Source organism: Macaca nemestrina, chromosome 1, assembly GCF_043159975.1.
Source record: "Macaca nemestrina isolate mMacNem1 chromosome 1, mMacNem.hap1, whole genome shotgun sequence".
Taxonomy (NCBI): domain Eukaryota; kingdom Metazoa; phylum Chordata; class Mammalia; order Primates; family Cercopithecidae; genus Macaca; species Macaca nemestrina.
In genome coordinates, this window is record NC_092125.1 from 54,241,295 (window position 1) to 54,260,475 (window position 19,181).

The 19,181-nt window shown below is 34.9% G+C and overlaps 1 protein-coding gene across 8 annotated transcripts in view; it reads right to left on the reverse strand.

Moving 5' to 3' along the window:
• Window positions 1-19,181, reverse strand: part of LOC105484650 (potassium sodium-activated channel subfamily T member 2) — a 402,402-nt gene that overhangs the window by 47,229 nt on the left and 335,992 nt on the right. For all 8 annotated transcript variants that reach the window (XM_071077455.1, XM_011746475.2, XM_071077482.1 and 5 more), the window contains one exon: window positions 6,057-6,357. In XM_071077455.1, coding sequence (XP_070933556.1) covers window positions 6,057-6,357 — 301 coding nt within the window. The remainder of the gene's footprint in view (window positions 1-6,056; window positions 6,358-19,181) is intronic.

The window sequence follows — 19,181 nt, forward strand, 5'->3', positions numbered from 1 at the left end:
TTTATGCAGCCAATAGACACATGAAAAAATGCTCATCATTACTCGCCATCAGATAAATGCAAATCAAAACCACAATGAGATACCATCTCACACCAATTAGAATGGCAATCATTAAAAAGCCAGGAAACAACAGATACTGGAGAGGATGTGGAGAAATAGAAGCACTTTTACACTGTTGGTAGGACTGTAAACTAGTTCAACCATTGTGGAAGACAGTGTGGCGATTCCTCAAGGATCTAGAACTATAAGTACCATTTGACCCAGCTATCCCATTATTGGGTATATACCCAAAGGATTATAAATCATGCTGCTCTAAAGACACATGCACATGTATATTTACTGCGACACTATTCACAATAGCAAAGACTTGGAACCAACCCAAATGTCCATCAATGACAGACTTGATTAAAAAAATGTGGCACATATACACCATGGAATACTATGCAGCCATAAAAAAGGATGAGTTCATGTCCTTTGTAGGGGCATGGATGCAGCTGGAAACCATCATTCTCAGCAAACTGTCACAAGAACAGAAAACCAAACACTGCATGTTCTCACTCATAGGTAGGACTCGAACAATGAGAACACTTGGATACAGGAAGTGGAACATCACACACTGGGGCCTGTTGTGGGGTGTGGGGAGCAGGGAGGGAGAGCATTAGGAGATATGCCTAATGTAAATGACAAGTTAATGGGTGCAGCACACCAACATGGCACATGTTTACATATGTAACAAACCTGCACGTTGTGCACATGTACCCTAGAACTTAAAGTATAATAGAAAATAAATAAAAACAACTAAATAAAGCTATCACCCATGTCAATGCATGGATCTTAATTGATTCTAATTTAAATAAACTAAACATTATGACATTTGCTGAAATAAGTGAATATTTAAAAACCAAGTGAATATTTGATGACAATAAATAACTACTTTTAATTGTGAAAATCCCCAGTGGTTGTGTTCTTAAAACTAGTTCTTGCCGGTACAGTGGTTCACACCTGTAATTCCAGGACTTTGGGAGGCTGAGGCTGGTGAATCACCTGAGGTCAAGAATTAAATACTAGTCTGATCAACATGGCAAAACCTCGTTTCTACTAAAAGTACCAAAATTAGGCAGGCATGGTGGCACATGCCTGTAATCCCACCTATTTGGGAAGCTGAGGGAGGAGAATCACTTGATCCCGGGAGTCAGAGGTTGCAGTGATCTGAGATGGTGCCATTGGATTCCAGCCTGGGTGACATAGCGAGACTCAGGCTCAAAAAAAAAAAAAAGAAAAGGAAACTACGTAATGTCTGAAATTTACCTAAAAATAATGCAAGAGGTGAGAGAAATGGGTGAAATTGGTATGAGTACACATGAAGCAAGACAGGCCTTTGAGTCTTCTGTTTTGTTTTGTTTTAAGACAGGGTCTCTACTGCCCATGCTGGAGTGCAATGGCAAGATTATGGCTCACTGCAGCCTTGAACTCCAGTGTTCATGCAATCCTCTCACTCAGCCTCCTGAGTAGCTGGGACTACAGGCGTGTGCTACCACATCTGGCTAATTTTTTGTTTATTTGTTTTGGTAGAGACAGGATCTGATGTTTGTTGCCTAGACTAGGCCATGAGTTGATAACTGCTGAAGCAGGATAGTGGGTAAATATTGTTTCATTATACTACTCTTTCTACATTTATTCTTGTTTAAAATTTTCTTTATCACCTAAGTCAAAAGATTTAGGTAGAATTGTACAAAAGGACACCTTTTTCTCGGGGAATATAAACATTCTTTAACCTGACATTCTTGCCATCAATCTCAGCTCATGATTTTAACTCCTAGTATCATATGAATGATGACTCAACTTCCTGTTAAAGTAACTACAAGTTTACCACATTTAAAAGCATGTATTTTTCCCTCATTTCCAAATACCTAAGCAAAGAGTTCCAAATGTGTTCAATTTCTATATTTCTAACTTTTTCGCTAATGGATCAATCTTAACATTTAAATATGCTCATCGCTCTTTGGTCTTCAAAAAGAAGTAGTTTCTCTTTATTCTCCACTTTTCATCCAGCTGTTTGCACAGTTTTCATTTCTCTTTCACAATAAAGCTTCTTTAAAAAAATAAATAAATACCTGCCATGGCAGAGTTGTCACCTGGTATCCATTATTTTCTTCCTTAATAGAGATCTGAGCCACCAAAAATAAAACACACATTCTAGACAATGGGATATAGTGGAAATGGTGTGTGCAACCCCTTGGTAATATCTTTCCACTGAGACAGTAATTTCTTTGCTGGTCCCACCTTCCTTCCTTCTGGTGGAATGTGGAAAAAATGATTGGAGTTCCAATAGCTATAGTGTACAATGATATGACTTTGGCAATGGAAATATTAGATGGTGGAACAACAAGATAGAAAACTGAATTTCCAATAACCCAGCATCCTACCATCTTGGAATATCTCCAATATCATAATCTGGGAGAGAAATAAATCCTTCAATTTTGTTTAAAACATGCAACATGCCTTCTTTTTTTAAAAAAAAAAAAACTGTTTACTTACTTATAGTCAGTCTTCCTAATCTATACTTACTTATAGTCAGTCCTCTTAATCCTAACTGATATGTGTAAATTCACTGTATCCAAATTCTTACTTCAAGCTATTGGATATGTAGCTTTCAATATGTAACTTTCACATGTATCATTCAACTGATATTGTCCTCTTCAAGGTCACAAATGACATATAACTATATCTTCAATACAATTTGGCACTATTAGTCATTCTCTATTTTTCTAGTTTTCTATTTCTCTAGTTTAACAATTTTTAATATTTTTTTCACCTCACAGACCACAGAGGAAACGCCTTTTGTTCAGCATATTGAGGTAATAGGCAAAACTGCTTCAGACTGGAGAAAATCAACTTGAGGTGCTTAGAGGATCACCGAGGCCCCACACCTTATGAATGCAGAAGGGGTCAATGCTATGGTAAAAAAAATATATAAGCAATTGACAACATACTATTGTGCTCAGTTCTAGACTCCTCAGCCTCTTATTTCTTGTTTTCAAGGCTTTAACCTAAACATTCCAGAAATGTGAAAAATTTTTGTTTTTGAATGGAGTCTCACTCTGTCACCTGGGCTAGAGTGCAGTGGCGTGATCTTGACTCACTGCAACCTCTGCCTCCCAGGTTCAAGCAATTTTCCTGCCTCAGCCTCCTGAGTAGCTGGGATTATGGGTGCCCACCACTACGTCCAGCTAATTTTTAATATTTTTTTGTAGAGATGGGGTTTCACCATGTTGGCCAGGGTGGTCTCGTACTCCTGACCTTGTGATTCACCCACTAATTCTTCACCTGAGGGTTATTTCATCTATTCCAGTGGCTTTAATTAAAATTCATTTAAGCTAATGACTCAAGCCTATGTACACAACTCACTTTTTTTTCTTGAGCATTAGACAAAAGAAATTCAACTTCGTACAGCGCATCACCCATTAGAAGTCTTCCAGGCACTCACAAGAGATAAATTATCTTCACCCGTATGTGTTCTTCTAAGCTCAGTGAATGCCACCATCATAGATTCAGTTGCTCGTACTAGACCCCTCAAGAGTCATCTTCTGACTCTTCTTTTTCCCTCTCCTTTACATCCTTTAAGTAAATATTTACTTACATCCAGTAAGTAAATATTGTACTCTGTTTAATTCTTTCAGAGCACCCAAATCTACTGAAAAAAAAAATCAGACTATGACTTGTCATTAAATCAATCAACAGGCAAAACAACAATTGCTTTAAATGATTCATCCTCAACGGAGACAATATCCATTATCTATCCCTAAAGAGGCAAAATGTATTGTTTTATTCTTTTTGTAAATGTGCAAAAAAATCTTACTTTTTTATGTATGAAGTACACACATACGTACAATACTCAAACAGACATGCAGTATAACTATGGCACTAGTTAAATGATAGTTCTGGGCTAAGAACTTTATTATTCATGATCTAATTTGTCTCTCACAACAAATCTATGATATAGGTATCATTATTATTTTCATTTCACAGATAAGAAAATAAGCTGAGAGGTTAAATAATTTAACAAATCTCTTGGCTGACACTAGAATATGAGTTTATAAATACAGAGGTCTTGTCTGAGGAGGTCGTTTTTCTATTCCCAGTGCCCTGGCACAGAGAGGGCAGTCCAATAGTAAGGGCTGAGTGGATGAATTAACGTGAGTTAGAAATAAATGGAAAATACCAGAAGCCCATGATGTATTAGATTCCAAATCTGTTTTCATAATTACTATGCTATTAGAGATGGCCAATACAAGGTTTTGGAATGGACTGATGGATCTATGGGCAAATAGATCGAGAGAATGAAGAGAGAGAGGAAGAAATAAATAAAAAATAAAAACAAGGTGAACAGAATCTGTTCTTTTTTTCTGTAAGTGTGAAAATTAAATTAAAAAATTATAATAAACCAGACAGAATATCTAAATGCAAGACACGTGATAGACGTTTCATTAGCAAAAACAATACATTTTCTAATGTTTCTCTCATGCAGTCAGCTTACGCACTTTTGAGTTTCTGAGAGTCAAACTTACCTGCCACACCGCTTCCAGGACCACCCTGGGGTTATAATGTTCAGGAAAAACAGCTGGAACTTAGATAAGTAACCATTCACTGGGACTTATTATTAAAAGCAAAAATAGCTGAATAATAACTAATAAAAGTACACATATATGGGACTATAATCCTTTAAGAATATAATCACATTCCATGTCAGTTAATTGGTAGATAGCTATTAGTGGATTTCTACAATGACGATCTTACTTTTTCTTTTAATTTGCTTCTTAATGTAAGACATTAAATGTGGTTATATTAAAATTACTTGTCACAGATGAATCTGGGCTACAGTTAAGTAAGTATCGATATAATTATGAACTTCAACTATATATGGAGTTCTGACTACAACACATTTTAACTGTATGTCTTTGAGCAAAGTCTTTAACTTCTAAGAGTCAAAATTCTAAAGGGTAAAATGAGATACTTATCAAATCAGGGTTATAAAGAGTAATGAGAAAACTCACATAAAGCACCTAGCATAGTTTCTGGAGTAGCACGCATAGCATGCTATGCATAGAGTAGTGCTAAATTAATATGTGGGTTTTTTCCTTATTCAAAGAAGCAGAGGCAACTTCTTTTAAACTCTAATTCAATGACTAAAATTTCTTCCTAAGAACATTGCCTCATGTTGAGATTTCAATAACAAACAAGAGAAAAGGGTAAATATGGAATACCTTCTATTGGATTCTTAACTTGCATGATACTAACACTATCTGAGTTCCTGGTTTACCCATGTTACATATTTATATACATAAAATAAAACACCTTGTTTATAATTTGGTTTTCCTTTGAATGGACTAAATATCTTTTTAAAGTAAAATTCATACACTGATAAATGAAACATTTTAAATGTATCTTTGCATTATTTATTTCAGCTTTGCATTATTTATTTAAGCTGTGTCTATAGTGTCTATATGGCAGTTATGGATTAATATGGGAACTGAACAATTATTCAGACAGATTTGCACAATATGAGATAAAGCACTATTTGAGCTTCAAAATTAAAGCTTTTGAATACTTTGTTTCTAAACCACATAAACAAATTTTGTAAGAACATTTTGGTTTACCTATGGTCAGTAGAACCAGTTACTTGTCAATGCCTCAAATTCATTTTATCTCAGGCACTAGAATAAGATGATAATTACAAGGCCACCTGACTTAGGTTTTTTACTTCTAACATGAAAACACAGGGTCTGGCCCAGAGTTTTTGTGAAAATTAAAATTAAGATAATTTGTGTAATGGGTTTAGCACAGTATCTAGCAGATTCAGCAAACGCTGAAAATTTTTAGGATTTTATCTTATCATCATCATTTAAATTTTCTGTAGGAGATTAGATGTATCACGAGTTTCTACTAATTGACCTGTGAAGCAAAAATGCAATTCTTTACTAAATTAGAACCAACTATATCACTACTAATGGCAAGAAATCATGAGTCCATATATACAGTAGTTTTAAAGAGCATACCATATCCCACTGTAGAAAGACCCAAGTGTTTCATTCTATTTTTCACAAGTTCAGCAAGCTCTTGTCTTTCTGACCTCCTGTAGAGGTTCAGTCGCTGCTGGGTTATTTTTTCAGCTGTTTTACCAGAGTGTTTTGGGCCTTTTCTGCTCAGTCTTCGGGCCCACTGCATGCTTTTTCTCCGCAGCAAGGGATGGTCCGACTGATCACTGGATGTGGAGTTGCGGTGATTGCCGCGGTGGTGCCCTTGTTCTCTGGAGTCTTTGGTGTCTTCCCACTCTTCTACACTGATAGATATTTGAGACTTAAAAGGAAATGGATATCGATAATTAGATACTTTAGAAATAAATATGGCCTGAAGTTGAAATAATATTTTATATGCTAATATATTGGCATAGTTATATTTCTACTCATGAGAGTTTTCACAGAAAGAGCAAAATCACAGTCTTGGATTCTAGTTTTCCAGTACTGAGAATATTAAAATCTATGTTTCCTTGAACTTACATATAAATCAGGCAAAATAAATATCTGTATCCTCTGGTACAATTTCTTAATGAAAGTATTTAATTTTTATGCATAAAGGTTTACTTATCATAAATAGTTATTTATGATATTGCTAGCACACAGTTGTTTGAAACACACAAAAACAGACATTTTATAACTTTATTCAAATAAAATCCATGTAATGGACTTTTCTAAATCTATTACAAGTATTTCACACTCAATTTAAATAATTAAGATAATTATCTTAGATTTGGAATTAATAATGTTTTTAAAGGATTTTAAATTATTGCTCTTTCTAAAGACAGCACTGGCATGAACATTATAATATGTGAATTTTAAAAATTCTCTCGTATGCCCCAGAAGAAAACAAAACTCACTTTTTAAATCATGCATTTATTATTCACTGTATAAAATGCTTTTCTGACTAAAATTAAAACATATTTCAGGAAATGTTTTAAGTATTCTGAGAGAAAATATATTGTAAATATTAATGTTTCACAAATGTACTGTAGAATCACAACTCAAATTTAAAACAGGTTGTTCTCCATAGGAGGGAAAAACAATGAACAAACTCACAAAGCCTATTACGACTTAAACTTTTATGACCCAATCTGATTTTTAAAGTAAGATGCTCTCCTTTGATTTTAAGCCTTTAATAAGCAAATGCTTACTGTTTCAAAATTGTTGCTTTTCATACTAGGAAGTCATATGAAATGCAACACTGATCAAAGAAGAAAGATTTTCTAAAAACATGCACGTGCAAATGAACAATTTCCTGAATACTATTGTACTTAAGAGCAGCATTCATGAATCTATTAACTGTGTTTCCTTTCTACAGATGGAAGCTTGAACTTCAGTTACAACATGCATGTGTTGCTGGCTTTTAAAGTAATAGAATTTAAATTATCAATTTAAGTAACGTCAGGAAGTAGATCCAATAAAATCCTTTAAAAGTGAATATAAATTATACAGGCTCAGTCAATGCTTTATATGCAATTCCCAGTTGAAGCTATGAAATTCTCTCACACTTAATTTCATCCAAAAATTCAAATACTAATCCACATCTGTTTCAAAACAGTGCTATATCAGAGGGAGATCCAAAAAATCTTCATCTCTTCATTATAAAATAATTGAGATTAAATGATTTTTGGAAACCATATTTTATCTACCAGAACTTAATTTCTAAGCATTAAAAGTTTTTAGTACCATGGTTTAACAATAATGAACATTTTAATAAAGTTTTAACTCTACTCTCTCCTACTTGATAATATACTGAAAATTCACTTCTGTGGAAGTAAAACACATAAGTTCTTAAGTAATGTCTACCACCAACAAGAATATCAATATGTATTTAGTAGTATAGTTATACTTTGTAGCAACAATGAAAATATACTATTTCAGTCATATTTAGAGACTTGCTTGCAGAATTTAATCATAATCTTAAATTTATTTGAAGGGATCTTTTTGTTCCTCTTTCTAGTCATAAGTCCCTATGAGTGATAGTTTGATTTCCTACAAATATGTGGAAATAATAATCTTGCCAAACCAAATATTAAAGATACTATGTTCATCTAATACCACTTATAATTCAAATCACAAAACCATAAATTAATAAAAAATTTTAAAGAGGAGCATAGGGATTCACTTCTTTTCCAGGTAGGAGATGAAATACTGATTTTGTGAATGCTTTTCCTTAGCCATGTGTATCAGGCATCACGTAAAGTATGTATCTACGAGATGAACTGAAACCTATGTATACATTAGTTAAGCAATATTTAATAGCCTATTCAGCATTATTTTGAATTCCCCAAAAAGAAACTATTATAACTTGTACATAAAAATACATAAGAATCTCAAGTCATTTTTTTCAATAATTCCATAAAATAAGTAACATTTCTTTACTAACCTCACTTTAACCACAGTAAAAAGAAATGAGAAGATTTTGAGGGTTAATTTTAGGAAATCCAAACCCAAAACACATAAGTTGTTCTTTACATGTTTGGAATTTGCATTCCTTTCTCTCATTCTTCCAACAGGACATAATAAAAAGTACATTAAGTTTATGTGTATAATATACACAAATTTGAGTTCTATTTTGAATGATTCCTAACTCTGTCCCTACAATAATACTGCACAGCCCTTATAAAAAAGTGAGGATAATGATAACCATCTTCTATTTGACAGAAATGTGAAAATTCATATGACATTAATATATAAAGAAAACATCTGTCAACCGTAAACTTTCACATATACAGTAATACCATTAATAGATCCTTGTAAAATTATCCACAATATCAATAACGTTAGCAATAAACATTTGTTACTCTATTCCTTGGATACTGAATGTGTGTGTGCTTGTGTGTGTGTGTTTCCATGTTTTAATAGGAGGTCCATTTATAAATATACTTTCCTGATGTCATTTCTTCTTCTAGTTGCAACTCTCTTGTGTTTTAAACATGGCATCATAATCTAGTGGGAATAATATAGTGCTGGACAGATAACAGTGCCTTTATAGTAGGACCTTCTCCTGAACTCAGTGTCACAATAATAGAATGGTAAAATGCAAGGTTTTAGCATCAGATAGACTTGAGTTTAAATGACAGTTCTACCACTTACCAGTTTGCTTTCTTGGTTATGTAATCTAAGCTCTCTAACACTATTTCTATTTCCCTCTCTAAAAAATTGTCAATCTATTATTACATTATTAGTTTGCCTACCAAATTTTTCTGAAGACATAAAAGAGATAATGCATGAAAAGGCATTGTAAGATGTCTGTCTTAGAAAACCCCCAATAAATATTCATATTTTATGGCTTATGACCTTGTATAAAAGGAGAGTAAAAGGGAGAAAATAATATGAAATTATTATGATGGGTATGCAAAAAGTGAAAAATGGGGATGAAAAAGAGAGGGAATCATTCACATTTTTGGTGCACTTTTCTCTATCATTAGACTTCTGAATAAACCAAGGTGCTAAAAACACATTCTTAGGGATAAAGATTTCTTGGTTAAAGTTTAGTAAATTTAAACAAGAGAACAAATTTTAAAGTGAAGGTGAGTATTTTTCATTCTGCACAGTTTCTATGAATTATTTTGTACTTTTCCATGGAATAACTAGAGAACTCTAACTTTTTTGTCAGGCACATAATATAATCATTAACTTGAAAAATCAAAATTTAATACTAATGTTTGTGAGAAAGATGAAAATATATTTGCATATGTAAATAAAATTCTCCTGGTAATATATACAGTTCAATGAAGAAGTGAAAAATTGATGACTACTACAACAATTTCTATACAAATTTAAAATATTATAATTTTCTAAAACTTATATTACTTCCTAAATATTTATCATACTTAATATGATTTTTAAGACTAAGAGTATTTCTTCACATGAATAATAATTAAAAACGTAATAAATAAGAAAATGTTTCTTATGCCTAAAATAGCTGATTATGTTATTGTTTTCAAGAAAGTAGAAAATGTCAGATACACTAAATACATCACTCTTTTCCACACTCTTCACACACACATCAAAGTGACTCAGTTCAACTTCCTCCTGATTTTTTACTGAACAGTTATTCACGTCATAGGTTATTGAGCAATCTATAGAACAATGTAGTATTTTAAATAAACCAATTCACTCAGTAGTTTGAAAATGAGTGTTTGTAATCTGGACTCATGACTCCCTTAAGGATAGTTTTACAGACTTCATAATACTCTAAACTGTGTTATTTGATTTATGATTGAAGTCAGAACTGTTGCCAAAGAAGAAAAGAAAATGAAATCACTAAAATGTGCTAGTTTAACATTTTCTCAAAGAATCCTTATCTGATATTTTCCATTAAATAAAGGTTAAATTATAAGAATACTTGAGAGATCATCTAAATTTAAATATATAAGCACCAAGGCTAGTGACTCTGAGTCCACTGAAAGCTTATTTTTATTTAAAAAATAATCTAAAGAAAGATGTTTCACCAATTTCCAAAGCTCAATTTAATATGTACATGTGGTCTGCGATCTATGCAGAGAGAGAAAATAGCTAGTTACACTGTATATTGATGCATTTCCAAATTAATTTTGGAATCAAAAACACAATTATAAAATAAACAATCTTATAGTGTAAAAAATGTTGAATTTAGAATCAAATAAATAAGCTGTATTTTCAACCACCTCAGGAAAATATTTTATGACCTTAAGCAAATCACTGACATTCTTAGAAAATAATCTAATTTTAGACAGGAAAATGCCCTGTCTTCATGACAAGAAATCACAAAATTTGTAAGAACCTAGTATTTAAACTCTAAAGTAAATTTAAAGCCAAATATTTACTAAAGAAATTCATGTTCAAATAACATTTTTAAAGCCAATAATTTGATGGAATGATGAAAATTATTTTAATCTTTGATTTCCTTTTTCATACATAAAAATAAGTTATTTCATCTGTGTGGTCTCTTAGGTATCTTTCAGTTCCACCTATATATAATTCTTTATTTTATTTTATTTTATTTTAAGCTCTGGGGTACATGTGCAGAACGTGCAAGTTTGTTGCATAGGTGGTTTTGAAAATGTGGCAGATTTATACCATGGAATCCTATGCAGCCATAAAAAGGATGAGTTTATGTCCTTTGCAGGGACATGGATGAAGCTGAAAACCATTACTCTCAGCAAACTAACACAAGAACAGAAAACCAAACACTGCATGTTCTCACTCATAATCAGGAGTTAAATAATGAGAGCACATGGACACAGGGAGGGGAACATCACACACTGGGGCCTGTCACGGGGTGGGGGGCTAGGGAGGGAGAGTATTAGGAGAAATACCTAATGTAGATTATGGGTTGATGGGTGCAGCAAACCACCTATATATAATTATATGAATATAAAATATACTCGGAGTAGGTAGAACCTCTATTACCTCAGCATTCCAATTCTATAACTTCAAAAGGCAAAATTTATGTATATGTCCAAGTGAAAAAAAACCAAATTCTCTATTAAGAAAAAATATTAATTAATCCACAAATTCATGCTAGTGATTTTTCACTACTATCAAATGAAGCCCCTCTTTCTCCACCCAACCTCATCTACATTTTGGTTATTATCTCTAAAAGAAAAATCAAATATAGTTACTGTTATATTTCTGGTTATTTCCATCTCTTTTTTATGATACATTTTTAAGTTTACACATTAACTTGCACATTTACACCTCTTTGATGACTTGGTTTTACTGCGTTGTGTGTATATAAGTATGTGTGTGTGTTTTTAATCCAATCTCTACTTTCTACTTATACTATGGTATCTGTGGAATTTGGAATCTAGCTAATTTATTATATTGGCATTCTTTCTCATCCTGCTGGTGATTTTTTTTTTCCTGAACTTTCAAAGCTGTCATTTGGAAACAGCTGGTTTATAAGGCTTCAATTTCTTAATGCTTTTCTTATTGCTTTAAGCCCAGAAAAATCTTATGTTTTTGTTCCCATTTTATAACATTGAATATTAATATCATGTAACTGCTAACCACTTGATGGCTGCCTGCTCTTAGAACTTAAATAATGTATCTGTGTTAAAAAGAACAAATTGAGAGGGGACTTTGTCATTGTTTTGAATGGTTTGTCTTATTATACTAGGAATTCTAGTGATGTAATTCATAAATGTGTGGATAACAAGCAGAAGGTATATACATTATTTACTGACTTTTCATTACTTATTTAGAAATTTAAGTCTTCCCCATCAGCTCAAGATATGGAGACATTCATTTACCATATTCTTCTCATCATAAATATTCTGCCTCCATTTTTGATGTTAGACTGCTGACTGCTTTCAAGTGCCAACACTCTTCCTTTCCCTTCTGCCCTATAGATGGGGAGGCTGGTAAGTCCCAGTCTATGTGTAGGACCTCATTCCAGCCCCAATGTATATATTTTTTAATTTTAAAAAGTATGTATGTATGTATGTATTTATTTATTTTAAGACAGGGTCCTGCTCTGTTGCCTAGACTGGAGGGCAGTGGCAGGATCTCTGCTCACTGTGACTTCCACCTCCCAGCTCAAGCAATCCTCCTGCCTCAGTCTCCCGAGTAGCTGGGACCACAGGCGTGGACCACCACGCCTGGCTAATTTTTGTATTTTTGTAGAGATGGGGTTTCACCATGTTGACCTGGCTGGTCTAGAACTCCTGAGCTCAAGCTATCCTCCCATGTTGACCTCTCAAAGTGCTGGGATTACAGGTGTGAGCCACCATGCCCAGCCCAGCCCCAATCTTTAATTGTGATGAAAGCCAAGCCAGTTTTTTTTCCTTGCTCTTTCCAGCCCAAGCCATTTTTTGACCTGGTTGGAAGCCTGCCTCACTCTCCATAGAAAGCCTCATTATACGAGTTGTACCCTTTTCAATACCCTCTTGGTGCAGGTGTGCAATCATCAGTCTCAACAGGACTGGATTTGGGATGGTGGTTAGGTATTATCCCATCTATGAAAGCTAGTCTTAACAATCGGCACAGCAAGGGGTATCTAGGCAATGACCACAACTGCTGGGGGTCTTTCTTCTTATGTTTTGTCTTGTTAATTTGTTGTGTTGTATGGAGACAATTATGCTGTTTGGGTTTTTTTCTGCCTCCTGGAAAGCTGATACTTTAACCGGAGCAACTTTATGCTGCATTTGCTGAGTCTTTCCAAGTTTCTGTTCAGAATTAAATGATCTTAATGCCTGGAAGCATCAGTAATATTTAGGAACAGGAGTTTGGCAATAGCCCCATGTCATGTGTCTTTGCCCAGACCTATCTTTGTGTCTCATACTGAATCATGTGGTTGGGATCCAGTAAGAAATGTGACTGACACTAGGCCCAGGGGAATAATTCCTACTGTGTGATCACTGGTTGTATGTTTCAACCATGCATCAGCCCCCATTCTACAGTGTGTCCTGGGAAAAATATCTGTTACTTTGTGCATTATACAGTTCCATTGGGTGGTTCCTTATATGGAAGAAGAACAGTTACCATGTGGAATGCTGAGTTTCATACTCCTAAAAGGAGTACATGGCCACCCCAAAAAATGCTTCTGCTGCTGTTGCTGTCTATGCCTCCATGACAACACAGTTCCTGATCCCCATAGTTATAGAGAAAACCAAAAACGGGCCTCTGTGGCATACCCAAGAGGTTAATTCAAACCCAACTTCAACCTAGGGAACTTAAAATGTGATGAAGCAACCACTGCCATCAGGGAGGCCCATAACCCTGATGATACTTACTTGAGACTCTGAAGGAGAAGGCTTGTAAATATGAGCAGGATAGAAAACAAACAAACAAAAAAACAACACCAGCCCCAACAACAAAAACAAAACTGGATATAGGAGGAATAAACAGAAAACTGGATACACAGGAGAAAACAAAAATGTAAACAGAAGTCTAAAATTTGTCCCACTTGGAAATTCTTTTTTTTTTTTTTTTTTTTTTTTTTTGAGACGGAGTCTCGCTCTGTCGCCCAGGCTGGAGTGCAGTGGCGCGATCTTGGCTCACTGCAAGCTCCGCCTCCCGGGTTCACGCCATTCTCCTGCCTCAGCCTCCCGAGTAGCTGGGACTACAGGAGCCCACAACCGCGCCCGGCTAATTTTTTGTATTTTTAGTAGAGACGGGGTTTCACCGTGGTCTCGATCTCCTGACCTTGTGATCCGCCCGCCTCGGCCTCCCAAAGTGCTGGGATTACAGGCGTGAGCCACCGCGCCCGGCCCCCACTTGGAAATTCTTAAATTACTTGAAGAATTTATAAAGACAGGTAAGTTTGGTGAATGGTGTTGTGCCTCTACAACACAAGCTCCAAATTAACTTGTATGTTTCCTGAGATGCACCCATTGGCAAAACTTCAGAACCTTAATCAAAGTTGAGGATTGAACTATAGTTATCACTGGAGATGACACTAAATTCAAACAAAGTACCCTAAATATGGGGATTCACTAAAATAAAGGTACCTCCCCTTACTCTTGTGGAGGTGATTATCACATATAAAATACAGGGCAAATAAACATACCTTATCTTAACCATCAGAATTACTTTCTGGCCTAAATTCTCCACGGTCATAACAGATATTGTATAAAAGTGTCCCATAGTAGACATGGATGCTCTGATTCAATTAATGGCAAATTAAAGTAAATCAAATCAGATCTTTGACACATACAAGTAGTTTGGCAATATAAAACCTCATGCACATTCTGTCTGCTCAATGTAAGTAGTTAATAAGGACTACAATAATTGGAACAAGTCCTTCAAAGATTGGAATCCCTTACCAGAGAACTATTTACAGAAGGGGTAATAGTCACCACCTCTTCTCCATTTAATAGTCAAATTTGGCCTGTTCTCAAAACTGAAAAAAAAATAAGTGGAGCCTGGTAGTAGATCATCCTAAGCTTAATGCTGTGGTTCCACATATTAAGGCCACCATCACTCGGTGACATTACTGACTCCATTCAATCATCAATTTGTAAATACTTTGCAGTCATAAAGTCATAAAGATTTGACAAATATGTTCTATTAAGTGCCTCTTTTGATAGCCTCTTACACTCCTAAAAGGAGATAGCTCTTTTGGCCCCCAGCAAAAATGCTTCTGTTGCTGTCGCTGCCTATGCCTCCGTAACAACACAGATGCCGATCCCCACAGTTACAGGAAAAGGCTTGTAGTTTTTCTTTACCTTCAAAAGAACTCAAACTTCTCTACCTGACTACACATAGGATATTTAAACAGTTCTGCAGTCACAAACAATCCCTCTGTAAGCAGATCTCTACTGCATCCAAGTTTCTGTGGGAAAATAGGTATGATATTACATTGATGCCATTCTCTTCCAAGGAGATTCCTTTGACACACTCATTCAGGATGAATAAACATTCAAAAAGGAACTCACACAAAAGAATAGACCATTGCCTTATACAAACTGCAAGGTTCCCAAGTGTAGTCAAATTTCTGAACATTACTTGATCAAAGGCTACTACATCATTGACAGTCTCAAGAAACAATGACCTGTCAGTATCCACAACGTTAAGATAAAGCTAACATTTTAAGGCCTTTTGGGGTTTCAGATGGAAGATATTCCTCATTAAAAAGTATTACATTTTACTTAAGTCCATTTATGCTCCTACTTACAAATTGGCTCACACTGAATGAGACCCCTTAAAACAAAAGGCTCTAGAATCTCTCCAAATTGTAGTTACAACAGGCGATCACATTGTTCGCCTCTTCTACTGCCTGCTGCATCAACCATAATGGTGCTCGTGGGCTTCTGGTAGCAAAAACTTTCCTCCTGGGTTACATGCTATAGACCATTAGAATGGCAACTGCTGGTTGCATACTGAGCTCTACTGAAATCAGATGTCCTATGTTCAGGAGTCTGCACTCAGTGGCCCATTGTGCCTTTGGTTATGAAAGCATCACCCTGCAAGTCTGACATAGCCACCAAAGACTGTATAGGAAAGGGTCAAACTTGGATATATGCCACCTGAAAGAGGGGAAAGTTTCACCTGTCATATGCCATGGTACTTGAGCATGTCACTCCTATCCTAAATCCCTTGGCAACCTAGGGAGCCCCTTGGGATTAATCAAGTGAACGGTGCATGGATGGTGGTATTGTGTTAAATGTGATGAAGCTCACTCGAGAACTGCCGTTTTTGATCCCTTAAAATGACAGACCTAACAAAGGACAGGACCCAAAGGTTAGCAGGGAGTCATTTGAGCACTAGACACCCTGGATAATAACAGTTCCCACTTGCACATTTCTACAAACTCTTGGGTCACTGCCTGTGATTTGGCCATCTGCTCCAGCTAATGGCAGAAACAATTCCTTATCCAAGGTTGCCCTCTGCAGGGTAAAGAACTCTGGGAATCTCTTGCCTTATACATACACAAAATAATAATCAAGGTCACACCTGTCTTTACACATACACATTTAAGACCATAATACAAGGCTCATCAAAACAATTCTCACCACCTTCTATGTTCTAGACATCATTGTAAGTGACTAAGATATGAATTTCACTTTTCCAAAATACACAACGCTGTGCTTTTGAACAAGGCATTTAAGATAACTTTCATCTCCCTACTATCCACAGGCTACAAGCTTCATGGACCATTTTATTAAATGAAACAAGGCGCATTTCAGTCACCCATCCAACATCAGGGGTACACTGCAACGGTGTCTGACTCCATTTTTGATACTTGGCTGCTAACAGCTTTCAAGCTCTTATACAATCTTCTGCCCCATATTTAAGCAAGTTGATAAGAAAGCCTGAGCACTTCTTACTTTTTCCCTAGCAGGAAGTTTACGCTCCTTAGGCATGAGAAATCTCACCCAAAACCCAACCTCTAATCACGATAAAGGCCAAAACAAAAATGATCTGCTCCCTCAGACCTACTTAGGAGTCCATCTTGCTCTCCTCACAAAAAACAAACAAACAAACAAACAAACAAACAAAAATCAAACAAACAAAACTCATCAAACACTATTGGGGCATGTGTGGCATCCTCAGTTTTAACATCTAAACCATATTTTGGGTGAATTCTCCATACTGCCTCTGTGGAGTGGTAAAAATTCTCCTCAGAACTATATCCAGTTTATGCAGACCATCATCAGTTCTAGGTAAATAATAAAAATAAAGAAATAATACTATACATGTCTCATCCCCTTAGCACCTTGTAATCTGTGAAAAAATCAAAGGTATACAATCATAAACAATTACATAATAATTAAGGGTAAAATAATAGGTACCAAAATTAATGACAGAGGTGGTACAAATAAAATTGTATAAAGATGGAATTAATGTAAGTGTGAACAGATTTGAAAGAATGATTCTATGTTAAGAAAGATATCTGTGACTGACTTTAGTAAATATATATTGAGCACTTATGCAAAGCACATGGGATACAGTAATAAAAACATAGGCATAGTTAGAGGTAAGCTATTTCAAGTTTTATATCTCAGTATTCTCAGCTGTGGAGCAGTGAGCAGTAAGCAGAAGAGAAATGAGAAATTAAGAATATGGGAATGTATACAAAAATTAACTATCATGGAGGTCAAGGAAGATGTATTTTTCTTGGAATGAAATGAGGTATTGGGTATTATCAACTAGCTCTTAGTACAGCTTTTTTTCCTTCTAATCTATGTGCCATAAAAAATATCTATCGTCATAAAGACACTGAAGAAGAGGAGAATTGAGAAAATGTTATTAGTTTATTTAGCAATGCTTATGGTGGGAGTTTCAAATACAGGTCATGCATCTTGCATTCATACAAGTATGCTACAGAGGTTACCGGTGACCCTGAGAAACAAATTTTCCAAATAACAATTTCCCCTATTTAAGGTTTATGATCCTTCTCTAAAGTACTCATAATTTTTCAGTTGTGCTGTTCAGAAATTTATTTTAAATGCTTAATAAAATTGCCTTAATTTTCTCATGTTTCTCCATCATATGGCTCCATTTATGTCACTATGACTATTTTTTAGTTGTTTTTCTTATGAAATCAGACTACTTCTGTTTCCTTCACTGTGCAGTAGTGAAATTTTTTTTTATCTTTTCTGAAGGTATAGAATTGCTTTTCTTTTAAAAGTTAATGAAAACTTTTAAAATAATATTATTAGCACCAAAATTATTATTGCTGTAAATTTGGTAACTATGTTTTTGGATCTCAAGACATGTCTTTACCCATCTACTATTTATTTGGTATGGGCTATAGTGACCCAAGGTCTAAATCAGACTGGCCCAAATCAAGACTGATTTCATTATAATTAACTTTTCATTTATTAGAAATCTAAGGAATGGTTTCCCTAACCAAAGGGTTCATTTTATGTCTAGATGTCTAGAAATCGCCAAATATAAAAACATATTTGATTTCTACACACAAACAAAATTAAGTATGTATGCTTATGTTTGTATATATTATGCATATTTATATATATTTGTAAAGAGTATTGCTAGACTGCTGAATCACGTTAGACTCTATAATTGACTTACAAACAAAATCAACAAAGAGAAAAGCATTGTATAAACACACAAATTCAACATACGCATACAGGCAGTCAAATGGTTTGCATCATCAGAATCATGGTTTCATTGCTAGCTCTGTTAACTTAGCAGTGCAATTTGTACTTTTTCAGAATTACCAAAATACATAGTCTAAAGCAATGGTTTCAACATGCATGTGTATATATGTGAGTGTGTGTGTATGTGTGTGTGCATGTAAGTGTAGAACCTATACACTATAAGGTAGGCCAGTTACCGAAATATATAGACTAAAGCAATGGTTTCAACATGCGGGTGTGTGTGTGCATGTATGTGTAAAGCCTACACACTATAAGGTAGGCCAGAGGGGCTATCACTCTATCACCTTCAGTATATTATAGTCCAGAAGAAAAGACCTAACTATGAAGTTTTCAAAAGCCAGTACAGTGGTTCTACCGTGAGTACAGCACCTCCCCAACCACACACAAAACATTTTAAACACACACACAACCACACACACACACACATGCATAATTCCCTTATCCTTTGCAGCATCTAAGAACCAATGGATAAATGAGCCTGTGGAAAGAAAATTTCTATGTTACATGCAATGCTTTAATTAAAGAAAAGAATAATATAAGACCTGGTAAA